The sequence below is a fragment of the Eleginops maclovinus genome, chromosome 1 (assembly GCF_036324505.1).
Source record: "Eleginops maclovinus isolate JMC-PN-2008 ecotype Puerto Natales chromosome 1, JC_Emac_rtc_rv5, whole genome shotgun sequence".
Classification (NCBI taxonomy): Eukaryota; Metazoa; Chordata; class Actinopteri; order Perciformes; family Eleginopidae; genus Eleginops; species Eleginops maclovinus.
Genome location: NC_086349.1, coordinates 5,689,267 through 5,707,508, shown reverse-complemented (window position 1 = coordinate 5,707,508; position 18,242 = coordinate 5,689,267). Strand labels below are relative to the sequence as shown.

Genomic DNA, 18,242 nt, shown 5'->3' with positions numbered 1-18,242 from the left:
TGAGCCGACTCTATTTCCTGGGGAAGCTGAGATCCTTCAACGTGTGCAGCAAGATGTTGGAGATCTTCTACCAGTCTGTTGTTGCTAGTGCACTCTTCTTTGCTGCGTTTTGCTGGGGGGGTCAGGATCAGAGCCAGTGACACTAGCAACCAAGAACACTCAAAACCTAACTTCCTCGTAAAATGAGTTTCACTATGATATGATGATGCCCTCTAGCGCTGGAGGATTGTATGACACTGTGTTCCTTTTTTGTTTATAATTTACCATATTTTATTTATTTCATTCGATGCATTTAGTAATTTGAACATAATTGAATAACAACAACTTGTCATGTTATACCATGTTTTATTTGCAAAACACGTAGTAAATTCCAACAATATAAATCCAGCATGTTTTAAACATTGCACTCTATACCCTTAACATACAGCCTAGGAAAAAACATTAATAGACCACTTCAGCATTATCATTTTCTCTTGTTTTATTATTTATAGGTATGTCTTTGAATGAAATGATTAAAAATATATGTTATAATAATAATAATGATAATGATAATAATAATAATAATTATTATTATTATTATTATTATTATTGTATTCTATAAAATGCTGACCATTTTTGTCTGTGTTGGAATTCAACAGACACTGGACTGGCTGCCGTTCATGTAGAGATAAAAAAATTAAGAACAATTTGGAGTGTTCTCTTAATTTTTTCCAGTGATGTATATTTTGCACAAGAACATACAGAAGACATGGATAATAACTGTCCTTGTGAAGTGAGACACAATGCAACCAAGGATACATTTTTTAAATTAAAGATAGGGTTATCCTGCCATCATGAAATAGTTGATTTTCCTCATAGAGCCTCTGTTCATTATTGTCTTGTACAGGCCACCATACAACGGTGTATCAGGGCCATTGCAAGTGAAAATAGAAAAGATGGATGGATGTTATACCCAAGAAGAAACATAAAAGTTATAATACAGGCCCAATTCACAGTCCTGTCAAACTCCAGATTTTTATGATATTATGTTAATATGGCAAAAGAACACCAGTATTTCAGTTTTGCTAAACCTGACTGCATGAGGTTGTCCACTTTTTTCCACGCAAATGTATGATGTTTTCTCAAAATCTACAACTACATTGTCTGAAAATATAGACGTTTTTTTTCTTGGAAACAAACCATTAATTTCTCAGAAGATTCCCAAAGATACACGCCCTCCATGGCTCTGTAAGGTATTTATTCTTGACCTACAATTACTATTTTGCACCTTTGTACCACCAAACCAAGTAAAGCTGCCCTTCAATGTCGCATTTCAATTTTTAATGCCTATCAGATGCTTCAGACAATATCTGAATTCTCTTTTATATTTGTTTCTCAGAGTTTGAGAGTGTTGTTGACCGTTTAGAATGTGTCTGCATTAAAGTCAACACTGGGTGGCGCCAGCACATCGTCCTACATGGCCGTCTTACTGGGGTTTTCAGGGTCAAATGTCATGATCTCCATGTGGATAAGACCTGATTGAAACCAGAAAAAAGCTGTATTAGACATTTTCCATGAAAGCAAGTTTTTGTATTTTAAGGTAATAGAGTAGAGCAGGATTGAGTCCTAAAACATAGAAATAAGTTAGAATAAAAGCACCTTCGGTTCCTTTTGTCTTACAGTCAATCATTCTTTGATTGTTTTTTGGTTAGACATCTGAAATAAGGTCTCTAGTAATTTTGATCTATGACGTAAATTACATTAGTAAATACCCCACGACTGTCTGTGGCTTTTATGTGGTAAAAATGTTGGTTGCTCACAAGTGGCTAAATGAGACACCTAAATCACCCTAAACATTAGCCACCTTTAGCTTAGCCGTGGGGATACACAGCCATGCTACCGTGATGTAGTTAAATCATAGCTTTACTAGCTCAAATGTTGCAAAAGTGGTGTTTTTATATGGATATTATCCTGCTGAAAAAACCCTGTTGGGATCATAAACATATCATCATCATTTCATTTGTGTTTTATGACAGTTGTATTTGTCTGCCTATATTGTGTTTGTTTGTTGTAACATTGTTCATGGTGCTTTCTTGGCCAGGTCGCTCTTGAAAAAGAGATTTTAATCTCAAGTGGCCTTTTCCTGGTTAAATAAAGGAGATATATATATATATTTCTGCAATATTTCCAATCCAATGGAGAAAATCCCATTAGCTTTTTTGTCAAGGGCCCTTGCGACTTCAGAGTCAGCTTATATAACGTCACACCTGCACCACTCTATTGGCAATAAATGCATTTTTGCACTTTCACAACAACATAATGCTCAAATTCAGAGGAGGCATTGTGTACATTCAGAACTTACTCTTCCACTCCCCAACAGCGAGCTCCAGGCTCTCGAAGGAGTCATCATAGGGGTCAGAGTCCGGCTCGGTCTCTGGCTCATGGTATTCTGCGAGGAAAGGGTGCCCTAGGCCCTGCTTAGCTGTCAGCCTGGTCTCTGGGTCCAGCACCAACATGCCCTCCAGAAGGTCTAGAGCTGGAAGCATCATCAAAGAAAAACACATCAAGACTCAATGACATTTTTTGCATTTAAACTTACCTTGACATTTAACTTACATTTCTCAAAAAAAATGCAATGAATTTCAGTTTAAAGTCAATGAGCAGAAGCGCTTTTGCACACCATTTCCTTCCATTGACGGAAACACTTCCTTGAAGTTTTTCTTCTTCTGCAGAGGTAGACTCTGGACATATGATTGTGCCTGGAAAACAGTTCAGAGCGGTTACATTTTATTCCAGTTTAACCTTACAACTTCATTTGACTCAAATGGTGAGAAATATTACACATGGAATTTCCACTTTTATAATGTAAAATGCTTGAATAGCATAGCATAGCATAGCATAGCATAGCATAGCATAGCATAGCATAGCATACATCTTTACTCTGCATCTTCTGGACCAGGGAGAGGTCGGGTGTTCCTGTCAGTCGGAGGATCTTCTTCAGCTGATCAATACCTGAACTGCTTCAGGAATAATGTACACCATACTTCTCCTAAAATGCTTTTCTGCAAGTCTGTCATGTTTGCTGAACTGAATTACAACATAAAGAAGCTGCTATATTTAAGAATATTGAATTGTGGTTTTATTTTTGTTATACTCCATGCAGGAATAAACCTTTTGTAAAAATGTTACAAGATATATGATTAAAGGAGTACTTCAATGACTTAGCTCTGCACTTACTAACAGACCTACGTGGGATATATGTCAGAAATGAATCAGCCTAGGCTTAAGTTATCTTGACTTTTACTCCATAGTATGGCACGAGCTCCAAGAGTATTGGCTTTGCATGAATCAACCTAAAGCTTTGTTTTATTCGACCCTGTGTCTAATTGCCTTCTCTGTGATTGCTGGCCCGCTCTGATCAGGTTCACCTGTCCCTAATCATCCATTGTGTATTTAGTCTATGCGGTGTCATTTGTCTCTGCCGGTTGTCTTAGCGGCCCGGGTATTCCAGTGGTATTTTCTAGTGTTCTCTATGAGTTTGCTCCTTCTACAAGTGTTTGTTTTGTTACTTTCTTCTGTCTCCTTCTTTGACAGTTAACAAAAAGAAAATGTTTCGTTTATTTAAGTAGAGCTTACTCAACCCTATTTTGTCTGTTTGCGCATTTGAGTGACACTGTGAACAGTGCTTTTCACAATAAACCAAACTAAGGGTGTAAAATCGGTGGAATACTCCAAAATATCACAATACTGCACCAGTATATTGAAGGCTATTGCAGGTAAAAAAAAGACAGATCCTACAGAGGGTGTGAACACTCAAAGAAAAAATATAACTTGTTTGTGAGATTAAAGTCATGAAATTATATATTTTTGAACACTTACGAGAGATAAACATTTTTTATCCAGGTTTATTTTAATTGTGTTTTATTTGCTATTGGGAATTTTTACTTTACCTTTTTATCTCAGAAAATATTCAGATTGTTCTTAAACATTTTTGAGTTTTTTCTCAAAGTATTTGTCCATCTCGAATATATATTTCTTTTAATCTACAATGGCCACCACATGTTGTCTTCAGTTTTTCCAAATATTGTATTAAAAATGCCGGTGGCAGTGTGGGCTTCTGACTGCTACTATTGAACATACACAGCCTTATTGCAACACAGTGATCTGAGCGTGTGAGGATACTGTCCTGTCCGGGGAAAAGCACGTGGCCGGTAATCATCTCAGCCAGGATACAGGCGGCCGACCACACGTCCACTGTGAGGGATAAAATTTCAATAATAAAAATGTAACAATCTCCCGTAGTGTACTGCAATGTTCAGTTCTATTATATAACAAACTGAAAGGTAATATTCTTACCTGTTTGACTGTAGTGCATCCAGTTGAATATGACCTCTGGTGCTCTGTACCAGCGCGTCACTACATAACCAGTCATTTCACTCTCTGCCTGTCTTGCGAGGCCAAAATCCAGGATCTGAGAATACGTTTGGATTAACCATTACATTTATATCCCCTTCACTATTTCTCAAGTCAACAAAAGTTATAAATCCTAAAGTTTCAGATTTACGGCTGCAACTCATCATCATTTTACATTCTGATATACAACTTTTTTTTGCTTACCTTTAATTCACAGTTCTCATTCACAGCAAGGTTACCAGGCTTCAGATCCTAAAATACAACACATGAGATGTCTTATTTGCATGAAGTCTATTGTGAAATAGTAAAAACACTTTACAATAGGTCCAGAATTTTGGAAATATACTCGGATGCTGCTTTCATTCTGAGCATCTGATAAAAACACTGATAACAATACTCTGTACAATAAGAAACAGTCTGCTTAGCTTAGCTTTACAAGTGAAAAGAAGGGGAAATTGTTTAGTCCCTGGGTTAACAGACCCTATAAAACAAACAGCAGATGCCTGAATTGAACTGTTATAGCAGTTGGAAATGATGAGCGTTAAATGCTTAATTTCCTGCATTTTGATCAATTTGTTTTTGTACCAATTTATGGGAGAAATATCTTTATGTAAAAGAAAACACAAAATACAGGCCTAGTACTTGCAATCGTATCTCATAAGTCAGTTAAGAGTTATAGTAAATACGCTTTGTGAAAGTTTCACAATTTGGGAAATATTTTTGCTTTCTTGTTGAGCACTAGTTGAAAAGACTATTTCCACTCTTCTGTACCATCCATTTGAAGCTTCAGTTGGCAGCTACTTAGCTTAGCTAAAATTGAAGAAAACGGAAAACAGTATAGTCTGTGGGTTTGCTCATCCTATTAATCATAACAAACCCACATGATTCCTGAGTGGATCTAACGGTAGTGATCAGTGGGACATTTAAAGCATTAAATGCTTCATTTCCTGCTTTTTGCTGAACTTTTATTCACCAATTGAGGGAGGAAATACCTATGTTTGTGTAAAGGAAAACACAACATTAAACTCCAGTAGGCTACCTGTCATTTTATGAGTTCAAATAAATAAACACAAATATAAATGTGCTTTCTTGTTGAGCATTAGATGAAAAGACTGATAGGATTCCTCTGTACATAACATATGAAGCTAAAATCTGCAGCTAGTTAGCCTAGCTTAGCATCAAGAGTGAAAACTAAGGTAAACGGTATAGTCTGTGGCTTTAGACATCCTTTAACTCTGACAAAACCAGGCTGGTTTCTGAGTGGATCTGATGGTAGCAAGCATTAGGAACATTTTTGAATATTGCTTAATTTCCTTAATTTCGCAGATTTGTTTTAATGTATCAAATCATAGTGGGAATGTCTTTATTCGGGTAAAGGAAAACACACAAAATTCGAGCTCAGTAGTGTGCGAATATATGTGATCCATCACACCTTTCCTGAACGAAGGCTAAAGGGAGTGAGTAGTGGGTTATTATGAGCACTAAACGTCTAATTTCCTACAGTTGGCTCAGTCAGTAGGGGCTTGGACTGGGAATCGTAGGGTCGCCGGTTCAAGTCCCCGAACAAACTTGAAATAAGGAAAGTGGACTGCTACTTGGAGAGGTCCCAGTTCACCTCCTAGGCCCTGCTGTGGTGCCCTTGAGCAAGGCACCGGACACCTCCAATCCCCCCTCCCCATTGCTCCCCGGGCGCTGCACCATAGCTGCCCACTGCTCCTAGTACTAGGATGGGTTAAATGCAGAGGACCAATTTCACCGTGTGTGCTCTGCTGTGTGCATGTATGTGACAATAAAGAGGGTTTCATCATCCTCCGATTCTAGTTCGCTAAATTGGATGTACCAATTAAAGGCGGAAAAATCTTTTTTTTATGAATTATGTAAAGGAACACACACAATTCAGACCTAGACCCAATAAAAAGAGTATTAGTGTTACACTTTCAGTACACTATGCCAGTATAACTTGCAGCAAAAAAAGAAGGAATTTTGAAATGTAAAATTATGAACAATTTAATTACATGTATAACTTCAACATTTTTTAATGAGTGAGACACAAACTCTACAGTTAGTAGAGTACAATAAAATAAAACAAAAACCAACCCGGTGGACGATCCCTGCAGAATGAATATACTGTAAAGAAAGGGAACAGATTGAAGAATAAAACAGCACAAATGGACATACTTCACTTAGACAAAGTGGAGCAGAGCAAGCAGGCTCTCTACATGGCATGGTGTTGACTTGTGGATTTAAAAAATACACATTACACAAAGTATCCACACGCAGCCCCCTGTAAAGGCGATATTTTGTGTATTTTCCAGCAGTGGGAGCAAATCCACGCTCTTAAAGCACACTGAAAACACATACACACACAGATAAGCAAGGGACGCAATCTCAGAATCAGAGATGTCGACAGCTTAATTCAAAGAGGCATTCAGGAGAAGTTAGTCTGGGTTTCCGGTTTAAAACGTGCTTTCCCTTTCTTTTCCGTTGAGCTCTCTTGGTTAAACATTGACTAGTGGTGTGGAGAAGCATAAATAAGGGTGAAGCAGTCAGTGAGTAAAGTGAAAACATTGTACTTAAAATGCCAGTAAGACATCTGACCTTTTTCATAATCCAAACTCATACTTGCCCTACAAATCTACAAGACTCCAACATAGCCTAATGATTGTGGGACGTTCCGTAAGGTACTTTTTATTATATATTACTTACAGACTATTAACATTAGTACCTTCAATTTGTAAAGACATTTTATTCACACTGGTTTGAGGAGTAGTGAACATACGACTAATGCAGGAGTTTTGTAAGAGTTTGTAAACTACTGTTTGGCGGGTGATAATTGATATACAAATGATCATTTTGAGGTTGAAATATTTAAGCATTTTTTTAATGTACATTGATTTTCGCTGTGGTTAACATTGACCTATTACATACAGTTGCTTATTTACAAATCAACTAGATGCTGAGCAACATTTCATTATTTAAGAGTCGAGATTTTGCACATGGATAGTTTGTGGAAAGCTAATATTAAGACTTTTTTTTACCTCTGCTTTGATCTCCACCAACTCCTGAAGGATCTATAGCTGCTCAATGTTCCACTATGTTCCAACACTAGTTTTTTTACTGTGTCTGGTTGCTGATTGGTGCTGAGCAGCGAGTGTACAGTGCATTTTCATTGTGTTGAAATTATCTGCCTGCAAAGATCGAGCTCACTTAAAACAGTGAGGTTGTGGGCCCTAAAATAAAAAAAATGATCGGAAAGACGATAAAGCTAAAATGCTCTCGAGTGTGTTCTTCACTACGAATGACTCATTTCACATGACCCACATGACCCACTGTTAATACAAAAAGTTGGATTAGAGCATGAAGTAATATTATGTAATTTAATATTTGGACCTTTTAGCTTAGTTAGTCGGTTGCTTTACTGACAATATTAGTTTGAGCCCCTTTAAAGGTTGTATTACTTGTGTGTATATAAGGAAACACATTGTGTGTCTGTATTAAATGTGCATTATATGTTTGGTGTTGAGAGCTGTCAAAAGACTGTAAGTTGCTTTGTGACTGACCATAAAGTTTATCTTATCTTATCTTATCTTACAGTAAATGGTATAACCAAACAAAGCGTAGCATTGGTGTGCTACACCCACTTGGCTTCATTTATTAAGGGACCGAATGTCTTAAGGTAACAGCAGCCCTTACAATCTTTTTCAAGAATTCAGTTTCTGTTTTTCATCAAAAGTTTCTCATCACGTTGAGGAGGGGTTTAGTAGCGTCACCAAAGGTTAGCATTTCTGCTCTTTGAAGCTGGAGCAGACCTCGAGTTGACCTCCAGCACACACTGGGCTGGTTTGCAGTGACATATGAAGTCTGAGACCCTGCTCTGACCTAAAACTAAGAATTGTTGCGCTGTCATTAGTTTTGAAGTAATTTTAACCTAATTTCTACATTCTACGAGAGCAAGCATCTTTTCAAGGGGTTCTGCTATGTCCCACTGCTATGTTTATACCGTTACCTAGAACAGACATACCAGAACAGTGCCTCTAGAAAAGGCCTTTCCTGCTTTTCTTACATTACCCAAAGACTGCGCTCACATGCTTGGAATGTGACTGTTATAATGTTATGATCGTGGCTCTGGACTCTGAGGGCAACTTGTTTTTCTATAACAAACTAGATACAATTAATGGCCTGGCATTGGTAAATAGCTTTGGTTTCAGATTTGATTACAGTAATTAAAGTTTAAGATGAAATTTAAAATAAATATTTAGAAAATGTAAATAGATGTTCTTATATCTTGTATTTTAAACTTGGTCTGTTGGAATTTCTTATATGTCATTGACCCATGCTGTATGTGTAACTAGCAAGTAAGAAAACGTATAAACACTTACCTTGAGTCCTCGGAGCAGCTGGTAGAACAGGTATGTGATGATGCGATCAGTTAATCTCCGCTTCTTCATTATGTGGCCCAGATCCTGGGCTACTAACGGCATTACCATATAACTATAGAGAGAAGAAGGGAGGGAGAAAAGGAAGGAATCGAAAGACAATATCAACAAATAGGTACATGAGGAGGGCATAGAGGACTTACACACGGACACAGTTCAATGATCATTTCTGATTTCTAAGATATTGTTTTAAGATGTTTTTAAACGATGTTAAGTATTCTTTTGAACAATGTGCAATGAGTTCCCGAGACAAAAACCTTTCCCTTAATATTGTTGGCGAATGTGTCACCGTTACAGATCTGACGGAATTCAACAAAGGATAACTGACAGTTAACCGACTCAGTCTGTCATGCGGCTATTACACTAGTTATGTAAGAGCAATGTGCGCTTTATTTTTAGCTACTTTCTGTGCTTCAATTGAAACATTGGATCAAATTTTCAACAAGCTTTGACGGAACCAATGCAATTAAAAAATGCCTAAAAGCATCTTGTTGAGTAATCTTTGACACACTCCATCCCATTTTGCTCACAATATTATCAATTTTTAATTTCTCATCCAAGGTTATAGCAGTTTTGTGTCTTGTCCTTGCATTCATACTATCCATTACAGGACAGGTCCAGGGTACACTGAGCTTGGACCACCTTGTGGTACATCTGGTAAATCTATGACAATGCAATGTATTTATATCTATGATAATGCAATGTATTTATATCTATGATAATGCAATGTATTTATTTTATGTAAGTGTCGCAGCAAAGACTGTGCTGTGGCCTGGGCCAAAGTTAACAGAGATGTTGTTGTGTTTTTTCAATAAATTGAATCATAGTTACTGAATCAAATATTGTGACTAAAACAAATGCCAACAAACATGAAGAAATAAAACTAAAACAAAGTTTGGCTGCATAAATAATGCATTAACCACCCCAAACTCCTTTACTGTTCTGTATATTGGGCCAAAGTTACAGAAAAAGGTAACTAAACTCAAATTGTAACTAAGTAATTGACACAAACTCTGTTATTAAATCCAATGGTGTTTCCTGTTTTTTTTATGCTCTATGACTTTATACTGAACAAAACATTTTTAAATATTGAACACTGTCTTTGTCTCCTTTGTCCTGCATTAAATGGGCCCCTCTCATTAAATAACTGGCCCCATCATCCCCAGTGAAAATGTGTCTAAAACCGCCACTGCTCATTGCTATGGTGAGGAAATACACCCACGCAAACTAACTACAGCAAACATGAACATACTTGCTCTCACACATCCTCACTTGTACTCTTCACACTTGCACACACACGCACACAGGGTCTCGACAAGCTGCGACAACGAGCAAAAGAATGCAGTTGCTGAATTCAGACTCACAAGGTTTGAAACTTTTCTGGTGTGGAGTCGGGTGTGAAGACGTTGAGGAGGCAGATCACCTTTAAGAGAGAAAAAAGTGTAGACTTTATATACACGTCCAGTGATACACATGTAAGAAACTTTTGCACACCTTTCTGAAGAGGTCGATGCAGTGAAGTGTTGGTTTAGGTGTCATGTTTACAGTACGGACATTTCTGTGGCTCCTTCAACTCTCTTTCTTAGGTATCACAGTCTTTTCTCCATCCAATGTCACATCATTTTCTTCATAAGATGCGTGGGCCAACTTTAAAATGGCAGTTATTTTATTGATTTTAAATCCAAACACAGAAGATCACAACACAGGATACAAAATGCATTAGAAGTATTTTGTTAACCTGTCTTTTTATGACAAAAAAACCCACAACTTTTGTTATAAGGGGATTCTGAAAGGGTTACGTTTCAGCAAGGCCATTTCATAAGTGTGCAACTTTTAATAGGATCTTCCTCAGCCAATGGTACATCGATCTACTACCTTTTGGGAAAATCAGGCTAGTAGTTTATCCATAAGCCAGCTGACGATAAAATAACCGCTTTGACAGAGGTAATAGATTTGGAACTCATTGAATGTGTTGCCTTCCAAAAATCTGTCGAGTAGAAGGAGGTTATGTAAGGGTTTCAGCAAAAACACTGAAGCATAAGGGTTCAAGCAAAACACAACACGACCAGCTGGTCAGGGAGGAGTGGTGAGATCTGCTATGGGCTCTTCTTGTTGAATGGTCAACAAAGTTTGCTTATACTCAAAATCCACTAATCTTGTTACAGTTGACATACAAATACCAAATTACAAATGACCTCCCTTTTTTTACTACGCTCTTATCTTTTTATGTTATATGTTCTTGTTTATATTTGCACTGTGGGACTGCCAGAAACGGTATTTCAATGTTCTGTATGTATAACATGTGGAAACTTTGACAATAATGTGGACTTTGACTTTGACTACACTAAGATAACAAGTCATGGAATGACAGTGAGTCTCTTGCCATTGGACGGATGTTATACCAGATTGAATCATATTAATCAAAACACACTTAAGACACAAACTTTCTTTTCATGCATTGGTCAATGAGAGTGAAAGAAAAGCAAACATGGTCTATTTACCTTTGTAGATTTCAAATAAATTCACCAAAAATAAGATTAAATATAATCTTATTTGAATATTTAAGCGAGCATAATAACAAAACAGAAAAGTCTTATTGTACTTTTTCAACTGGCTAAGTTTATGGTGATCAATTAATCAGTTATTTTGTTAACCCAAAATTAGTTTTTTACCTGCACTATGATCAGAGACAAACACCACACTTTCCATTTCATTCCTATTTAAATTCTAAAGGTTTTTATAGAAGGGGTGGATAATAAATTCAAAGCCTGATCATAGAACAATATTCAATAAAAGTAAATCCAAAAATAATATATATGTAAATTTCCTTGGTAACAACTTTTCACACTCAAAATCTATTCGAATTAGAACATCATTACTAAAAATCATGCACAATTTGAATATTTAAACATCGACTTTAAAAAACTTCTAGTAAAACATTTACATTGTCTTGATTTAAGTGGGAAAAGCTTCATTGTGATAAGCCTATTCACCTGTTCTACAGTTGTTGATATTACTATGACAACGCTCCTAAAAAAAGCCCACTTCAAATCTCATCCCTGCCCAGTGGTTTTTGTGAAGTTCCTACATTTTCATGCTGAATATGTCGGAGCAGCCTGAGCTCCCTGTAGGCTCGCTGGGCGTGGATCAGGGACTGGAAAGGACGGTACAGCTTCTTGATGGCCACCTTCTCCTTGGTCTTCTGGTCAAGGGCAGAACTAACAGGGAATCAAACAGTAAGAATCGACAGTGTGAGAAACATAATCTATGGGTGTGTATATCCACTATTGCTGTTTTTATTAATTGCAATTCATTGATAACCTTACCCTACTTCTTTTTTCTGACCCCCCAAAAAAATAGTTTGGAGTCATATAAACAGAAAATCATCAGGAAGTATTTCACGCTCTTCTTATTTCTAAATGCAGAGGTTGAAAAAGTACTCAGATCTTGCACTTAAGTAAAAGTAGAAGTACCAAAGTGTAATACTCAGTTACAAGAAAAGATCCTGCAATCAAATGTTACTCAAATAAACGTACAAAAGTAGTAACATCAAAATATGCTTAAAGTTCCAAAAGTAAAAGTAGTCATTGTTTGATTGGTCCATTTCAGAATAATATCTCTGATGTGTTTTATAAGTATTGATCATTAAAGTGTTCTCAGAGTTGGTAAAGGTGCAGCTAGTTTGAATGGCTTTGTATACTGCAGGGTAGCTGTTGAGTTTACTCCAGGTGAACTCAAGTCTGATTTAAGGGCTGATTATATTTACCATCATTGATCCAAATCTGTAAAGGAATTAAATAAATGTAGTGGAGTAAAAGCACATGATTTACATCTGAATTGTAGTGGAGTAGAAGTACCAAACAAGTACCTCAATGTTGTACTTAAGTACAGTACTTGAGTACATTTACTTAGATACTTTACACAACTGACTAAATGACAGGAATGATCATTTCAGGTCCACTGTAATCATGTATCTTTCTTTGAGGAAAGGAAACATTGTTGTTATTTTTTCTTATTTGAAATAGTCAAATTATATTGAAACAATGCAGGTGCCCAGTAAAAGAGGTTGTGTGTTAAAAGTAATAAACACGTCTATAAATATCAATTATAATGACAAGCAGTGGTGTCATCTACATGTATATTTTTTCATGAGATAAAAACATCAAGTTTATTTCCTTAAAAGAGATAAGTAATGTTTAAATATTGATGTTTTGATTGGAAAACCAAATAATTGTTAATAAACTGTATTTGCGTATTGAATAACATGTGTTTAAAATTAAATATTTCTGTTTTGATTTACAAGAAGAACTGAAATCAGTTGACTTACTTCAACAAGAAAAATATAATTTGTCCCAAGTCTTATCAAATCATTTCCATGTTCAAAAATTTTTTTGTTTGAGGCAAGGTGTTTATTACCATAGGCTCAAGATAAAATATAGATGCCAACCATTACCTAATGGGCGGTGGTGGCAAAGTGACCTGGGAACTGGAAGGTCACCAGTTCAAGTCCCCAAAAGGCCAAGTGCTACCGTGGTGTCCCTGAGCAAGGCACCATTCCCTTCACTGCTCCCCGGACGCCGTACATATGGCAGCCCACTGCTCCTAACACTAGGATGAGTCAAATGCAGAATTCTCAAATTTCCCCACGGGGATTAATAAAAGCACATCTACCCTAAACCCGTTTTTCAATTGTTGAACAACAGTTAATTAAAACTATTTATTATGGGGTTTTTGAAGTTTCTATTTATCCTGGAGATGCTCTGTGACATGTTAATGGCACTATTAAAACAACTATTGTAGTTCCTTTAGAAAAATAAACTTGGGAAAAATCCTTTCATAAGTAACATCTAGAATCCAATTTGCAAATTGGTAAACTGATCAGAGCCTCCTGTGTTATATAACGGCCCAACATGATACAATCAGTAACCACATCTTGTCTGTCAGTGGCTTATCATTAGATAGTCCTGTGTCTGGGGTATCTCGGATTCCTGCAGGCTGGATTTCTTCAGGAGATTCCTGTCCTATCGGAGGACCTGCATTGACTTGCTGCCTTGCCTCAGGCGGACAATAATGCTTCTGTTAGCAGATGTCAGTAATCTTTAGGCCTCTTGCAGCCCGGTCTGGGATTGGAATGCGGATTTAGGATTTACACGTAGAAAATCACTTGCGATGGCAAACATTTAAATATTGATAGTATCCAGCAACTAAGCACCCTTGACCATTTACTTAACATTTTCATTATATTACACATTCCGTTCACCAGTTTCCTTAAAGCCATATAATGTTGGAGCGGGGTGTTCTTTTTTAAATTTTCTGTTAAATTCTTTAAATTTAAATTTTATTACATCTATTGTTTATTTATATTCCTGCTGTATTGAGTACTTACTATAAACGCTTTATTATTACATGTATTGTTGTTATTATTAAAAAAACATTTATAATGCTTTATTTAAAACATTTTCATTTTTTTATACAGCATATAACTCATATCTTTTTATGACTTTAAACCATGCGACATTTTAGGCATGTACTATTATTATTACTATTATCCAAATATCTATAATTTATGTCCAAAACACAACAGATAACTGTCACTGACTCAGTAGCACTTTGCTCGTCAGTGTTGCCGAGGTGGTGCTCCCATCCCCGGGTAAACTCACCATACCGTCCCGTAAGCTCCGGAGCCTATGGACCGCAGCGATGTGTATCTGTCTGGGACGTCCCACGTGGTTTTCTGGACCTCAAGTCTGTGAAAGCCGGTTCTGACGGGGGAGTCCTTCACTGGAGACTCCATGGTGCTGATTCCTTTTGACATTCAGTCGGGATTTTGAAACATAGGACGTGTGTACTAATCTGGAGTTTCCAGCCCACAGGTGAACATTCCAGGAAAGGTAACAGCAGAGCAGGGAAACGCCCCCATTCCTGCACAACCAACACCCCCCCCGCCCCCCCCCCCCCCCCCCAGTCACTTGATGAACTGTCATTCCCAACACAGTCAAAAACATATTGAAACACTGAGAATTATAAAAATATAGCACCATTATCAATAATAGTAGGAATGAGAAGGCAACCAAAACCAGATTTGTGTTTGCATTTTTAACATGACTTTTTGTTTTATTTATTTATTCTCTCTCTCTCTCTCTCTCTCTCTCTCTCTCTCTCTCTCTCTCTCTCTCTCTCTCTCTCTCTCTCTCTTTCTTTCTTTCTTTATTCATTTTGTAATTATTTTTCTTCTTTTAAAAAAATTGTAAATTGTATCTGTTCCTGTGTACCCCTGATGTCAACTTTTTTATGTGTATATAAATGATGTCCATATTATTTACATTTTCTTGAATATAAAAAAAAGATGCCTTATAGGATTTGAGATCATATTGTATGTCCACAATAGGAATTACAGCCTGCAAAATCTAAAAAATATTTAAATTATTATTATTTTTTCCTGATTTTAATAAAACCTTCTATGTAGAAACCTTCAATGGTGAACGTCTTTTTTTGGGTCCTAAACTGGGCAGGCATTTGATAACCAAAAACCAGAGTGTAATGCTACATTTCACCACTGCCAAAAACTCAAACACAATTTAAATCTACATATCAGATTGTTGGATTGTGTCCACCCCTGACTGACATTAGGATATATGAGGAAGCACAAAAACAGAGGTCAGAATAAAGCTAACTATGACCTCATCGCTAAACATAAAACTGAAAGTACACCTCTATGAAGGTTTAATACAGAACCTTGAACATTATGGGCATCATAAACTAGACCGGCAGTTTTATTGAATAACAATAAATTATACCAGTGTAGCAATCAAAGTAGCTATTTGGTGTGTAGGTCTAAAATTGAATACCCCGTTGTTGTTTTTTTGTCACTTTATTCAATTGTAAAATACATGTTTTTACGCTTTTTTCTGAGTAAACTGTAACAAATAATATTACTTGCATTAAACAGCAGAGGGCACTCTCAGGTCATTCTGCTGGGCTAGACAAGGAGGAGAGTCCCCAGTCTGAAGTCATTGTTCATTTTCATCTCCAAGGATTGCAAAACAGAAGTAAACCATTCAAATAAAAAATAAACGTATTTTTTTTAAAATCTATTTGCCACATAAGTAAAGAATGACTATCAATCGGAAATGGCTTTAGTTAAAACAGCATGCAGTGTGCTGTATGGAATGAAATCAGTATATTGTGGTTGTTAACAAAAACAAGATGATCATCAGAATGTGACATGTGGTCAATCATACACACCCATCCATACTGGGAGGGGGAAACACACTGATCTGCAAAACCATTAAACAGTAAGCATGGACATATCCAATGTTTATTATGTTTTTAGTTGAAGACCACTGTGTTCACCATGGTGGAGTTGTGTATTATAATGAGTTTTTATTGCGTTAATGTCTCCACAATGAATTCCAAGTACCACCGAAAAACTGGAGCACACTGTCTGAACCCGTCACACAGAAGAGAGTCAAGCCAGCAGATCTAAAGGAACACGTCTGAGCAACATTTTCAAAATAAAAGTCAGGTTACATGTTGAGTCATACAGTAAATGTGCAGTGATTATAATAACCAATGGTGGAAATGAAATAAACCTTATACTGTGCCATGATCTGCTTCTTAAAAAGGAAAGGTATTATCATGGACTTATTTCAGAGGAACACAAGGGGGTCCAAGCTTAGTGTTACAGAACTGCCCATTTTAGGGACACCACTTAATTATAGTTCACATATTTTTTAGTTTCAGGTGCGACAGCGTTCGGTGTTTTATTGTGAAGGCAACACACTCACACTTCCTGTCCCACCCTGACTCCATGTACCTTGACACAGCTGTCCGCTGATCTGACTGTTGTTGAAGCTTCTCAGATGGGAAGACCTGTCTACCCTGAGCGAGAGTGAAAGTTTCTGAGGGTAGAGCACTGCACACTCGGGAATCGGAGTTTGTTTGTACTTTTAGAGAACTTACGCCCCCGTACATTACTGCCGGGTTTTAAGGGAACACCAACGATATCGTGAAGTAAGCAGCTGGAACCCATCAGATCTCTTGTAAGCGTGGATGCGAGGCTCTGTTTGAATCAACATCATGGACGGCTGATTCGCGTACTTCATTGACCTTACAGGTAAGTTCAAGGCCGTACATTTATTAAAAGGAAAAGGTCAATCAAGAAGTCGTTGGGTAAACTACTTCTCTTGAGTTAACAAGACCGTTAATTGCCTACCCTACCTTATACTTGCTAGTTGACGAAGGGCTTTTTACAACCTGCAACAATCTTAGTCTACTAACTTTTCATTCATTAACACGTTGAATCCATTGGACAAACGTAGTTCTGTAAACGCGAGTTTCTCCACAAAGAATCATGCTAAAGTAACATTTAAAATCTTGCCTTTACTATAGCATTCATTCATTTTATTTTTTGGAATAGGTTATTTAAAAAAAGCATTGAAAATGTCTAATAAACCAAAAAAAAAAATCGACTAAAACCGATTATTCTTCTTAAAGACTAAGAGGGAGCCCCCTTGTGTGATGCCTGTTGTTTCATTCAAAAGTCAAAATGTTATGTTCTATCACAATCTGTTAAAATTGATTGTTTGAGAGTCTGAAATGGCAGATATTTGGGTGCACAAAATTAGCATACACTTGCTTTGTTTTTACAGCCAAACATCAGACACACTCAGCCTAGACTGCTCCCCACAATGGGCATACAGTAGCTCCTGACTACAGAGAGCACTGGTCTCACACACACCATGCACACACGCTTTTGTCAGCTGATCTCGGAATGTGTGTGTGAGCCAAATGTCAAGTGCCTTGTTCACCTGTTAGCATTCTGCTGGACACACACAGCTGCCTGTTTATCACTTCATGTATAAAACAAGTGATCTGTTTGACATTCTTTATTCAACTTGGCATTAGAGTTCATTGGCTTTTAGATAGTTGATTAATTTCTTGGATTTAGGTCATTGATGGGCGGTGATTGATGGTCAACGATGCATTTTTCCATTTTTTGTTTTGCTTTCATTCCAAGAGTCGCCACTTACCCCTCATCCCTAGAACTGGCAGAGAACAGTGGAAACGCTTTATCATAGAGTTCGTTTTTTAGTTTGAGACAGTTGTCGTGTGCTATAATTTCAGCCATGTAGACAATAGGTCAGAGTTTTCTTTCAGAAGATCCCCCTCAGTCTGTGTGTTGCTATATCTGGAGTCACAAAGCTCTCCAGTGTTCCTACTTTGTTGTAATATAATAAATAGAAAGGTTGAGTTTAGATTGATTTGCTGGAATTCCTATTTGAAAAAGAGAAGCAGCTTAGAAATGTATCAAAATCAAAGCCTCTCCAAATATCATATTCCTTCATATCGTGGGCTTTTTGTAAAGATTTAAAGGGATTGTTTTGTATTTGTAATGGAGATTGACACACCCCC

At 37.0% G+C, this 18,242-nt stretch overlaps 2 protein-coding genes across 3 annotated transcripts in view; one reads left to right on the top strand and one right to left on the bottom strand.

Moving 5' to 3' along the window:
• Positions 1 to 325: 325 nt before the first annotated feature.
• Positions 326 to 14,707, bottom strand: zgc:171775 (STKc_p38 domain-containing protein). 2 transcript variants are annotated; one of them, XM_063891926.1, is made up of 12 exons: positions 14,489 to 14,707; positions 11,917 to 12,046; positions 10,193 to 10,251; positions 8,772 to 8,883; positions 6,490 to 6,519; positions 4,597 to 4,644; positions 4,336 to 4,450; positions 4,162 to 4,233; positions 2,912 to 2,991; positions 2,660 to 2,738; positions 2,342 to 2,515; positions 326 to 1,514 (listed from the first exon to the last, which is right to left on the bottom strand). In XM_063891926.1, the coding sequence occupies exons 1-12, from the start codon at positions 14,641 to 14,643 to the stop codon at positions 1,453 to 1,455; spliced, it is 1,116 nt and encodes a 371-aa protein (XP_063747996.1). In that variant the 5' UTR covers positions 14,644 to 14,707; the 3' UTR covers positions 326 to 1,452. The 2 variants fall into 2 exon arrangements, with proteins under 2 accessions (XP_063747996.1, XP_063748005.1); XM_063891935.1 differs by lacking the exon at positions 6,490 to 6,519.
• Positions 14,708 to 16,691: 1,984 nt separating this feature from the next.
• LOC134865410 (plexin-B1-like) overlaps positions 16,692 to 18,242 on the top strand; it is a 75,368-nt gene continuing 73,817 nt past the window's right edge. The window contains exon 1 of the mRNA XM_063884903.1: positions 16,692 to 16,944. The gene's annotated coding sequence lies outside the window, so the exon portion shown is untranslated. The remainder of the gene's footprint in view (positions 16,945 to 18,242) is intronic.

Excerpts from the sequence above, each read along its gene's own strand:
- zgc:171775 (XM_063891926.1), bottom strand. The coding sequence starts at position 14,643 with ATGTCAAAAGGAATCAGCACCATGGAGTCTCCAGTGAAGGACTCCCCC. Across the intron at positions 6,520-8,771 it reads AGCTGCTCCGAGGACTCAAG|TATATTCATTCTGCAGGGAT; the intron begins GTAAGTGTTTAT and ends CTTTCTTTACAG. Across the intron at positions 2,516-2,659 it reads TCCGTCAATGGAAGGAAATG|CTCTAGACCTTCTGGAGGGC; the intron begins GTGTGCAAAAGC and ends TGATGCTTCCAG.